General features: G+C 64.0%; 1 protein-coding gene across 1 annotated transcript in view; it reads left to right on the plus strand.

Moving 5' to 3' along the window:
* Positions 1-4: 4 nt before the first annotated feature.
* The window catches only part of PCSK9 (proprotein convertase subtilisin/kexin type 9), a gene marked incomplete at its 5' end in the record, with an annotated part of 4,607 nt that continues 2,766 nt past the window's right edge, over positions 5-1,845 (plus strand). Inside the window, 7 exon segments of the mRNA XM_010183643.1 lie at positions 5-73; positions 197-320; positions 519-652; positions 921-1,062; positions 1,151-1,347; positions 1,499-1,552; positions 1,555-1,776. Of these exon segments, the coding sequence (XP_010181945.1) occupies positions 5-73; positions 197-320; positions 519-652; positions 921-1,062; positions 1,151-1,347; positions 1,499-1,552; positions 1,555-1,776 (942 nt within the window).

Consider the following 1,845-nt stretch of genomic DNA (forward strand, 5'->3'; position numbering starts at 1 on the left):
GACCGAGCTGCTGCACGTCTTTCACCTCCTGCCCGCCTTCCTGGTGAAGATGAGCTCCGACGTCCTGGACACGGTACGGGGAGCAGGCGACGGGGTCCCAGTTGCAGTGGGGGGCACTGGTAGAGGGTAGCAGCCTCGGTCCCGTGGAACACGCGAGCTTTGCCACCACACCAGGCGCTGCGTCTCCTCCCTGCAGGCTCTGAAGCTGCCGCACGTGGAGTACATCGAGGAGGACGCCTATGTCTTTGCTCAAAGCATCCCCTGGAACCTGGGCAGGATCGTGCCGCCACAGCCCAGCTCAGGCGCCTACAGCCCTCCCAGTAAGCGCTGGGGTGCAGAGGGAGGACCGCGGGGGTGTGGGAAGGGTCAGTGACCCCATCCTCTCTCCTGATCCTGGGGGAAACGGGGATATCTCCCCCTCCTCGTGGTGCTGTGGATCTGGAGCTGCCTTTTGGGAGCACCCCAGGGTGCCTGGGCTGACCATGCTTTGCCTTTCTCACTGGCCATGTCCCTGGTAGATAAAGGTGACTTGGTGGAGATTTACCTGCTGGACACCAGTGTGCAGAGCACCCATCGGGAGATCGAAGGCAGGGTGCTTGTGGCTGACTTTGAAAACGTCCCTGAGGAGGATGGCACCCGCTTCCACAGACAGGTGAGCCCCGCGGTGCTGCGCGCTGCAGCCTGGCGAGAGCATCACCTGCACCTGCCAAACCCTGGCCACCACCCCAGGGTGGCTGGCTGCACCCCAAATCCTTTCTGCCAGCTTTTCTCCTTTGGCACGGGATGATTTTTAAGGATTTATTCTGCAGCAGGGTTTAGCTGGTGCAAAGCACAAAGGGTGGGGTGTGGAGGACGCTGTGGGATTGCAAATTTGCTTTGGCGCAATGGGATGGTGTGTAAAACTCTGGTGCCCGTGCCAGGCCAGCAAATGTGACAGCCACGGGACCCACGTGGCTGGGGTGCTGAGCGGGCGCGACGCTGGTGTGGCCAGGGACGCCAAGGTCCGCAGCCTCCGTGTGCTGAACTGCCAGGGGAAGGGCACCATCAGTGGGACCCTCATTGGTGAGTCGCCCCGCACCCTGGAGATGACCCCTCCCCGCCTTGTCACCCTCTTGTGAGGGTGTCCTGTCCCTTCTTTCATCCCTCCCAGGCCTGGAGTTCATCAAGGCGACGCTGCAGCCTCGGCCCGATGCGCCGCTGGTGGTGCTCCTGCCCTTTGCCGGTGCCTACAGCCACGCACTGAACGCCGGATGTAGGCGGATGGCGCGGATGGGGGCGGTGGTGGTCGTGGCTGCTGGGAACTACAAGGACGATGCCTGCCTGGAATCACCAGCGTCCGAGCCAGAGGTATGGGACAGAGGGGTTCCCCGAGGTGTGGGGACGTGCTGGGACAAGCTGCCACCTCTCCAGGCTCATCTGCTCCGGTGCCATGTCAGCCGAGTGGGCTGGGGCTGTGCACGCTGTCCTACCCCCGTCACCTCCATCACCACCCTGGCAGGTCATCACCGTCGGCGCCACCAACAGCGAGGACCAGCCCGCCTCCATTGGCACCCTCCCCTGGGCCCCACCTTCGGCCGCTGCGTGGACCTGTTTGCCCCGGGGGACGACATCATCGGTGCCTCCAGCGACTGCAGCACGTGCTTCATGGCGCAGAGCGGGACCTCGCAGGCGGCCGCGCACGTGGCAGGTGAGCTGGGTTACGGGGTCGTGGGCAGGACTGGCCCTCTGTGTGCAGATGATGGGCTAGCAAGTCCTCCTGAGATTTCTCGGGAGTTGGTTTGCTTGGGGAAGTCACGTGTAGGCGGCTGCGTGGTCCCCCGGTCCTCACTGCGGCCCCCATGGCTC

Source organism: Mesitornis unicolor, unplaced genomic scaffold, assembly GCF_000695765.1.
Source record: "Mesitornis unicolor isolate BGI_N332 unplaced genomic scaffold, ASM69576v1 scaffold3534, whole genome shotgun sequence".
In the NCBI taxonomy this organism is placed as follows: domain Eukaryota; kingdom Metazoa; phylum Chordata; class Aves; order Mesitornithiformes; family Mesitornithidae; genus Mesitornis; species Mesitornis unicolor.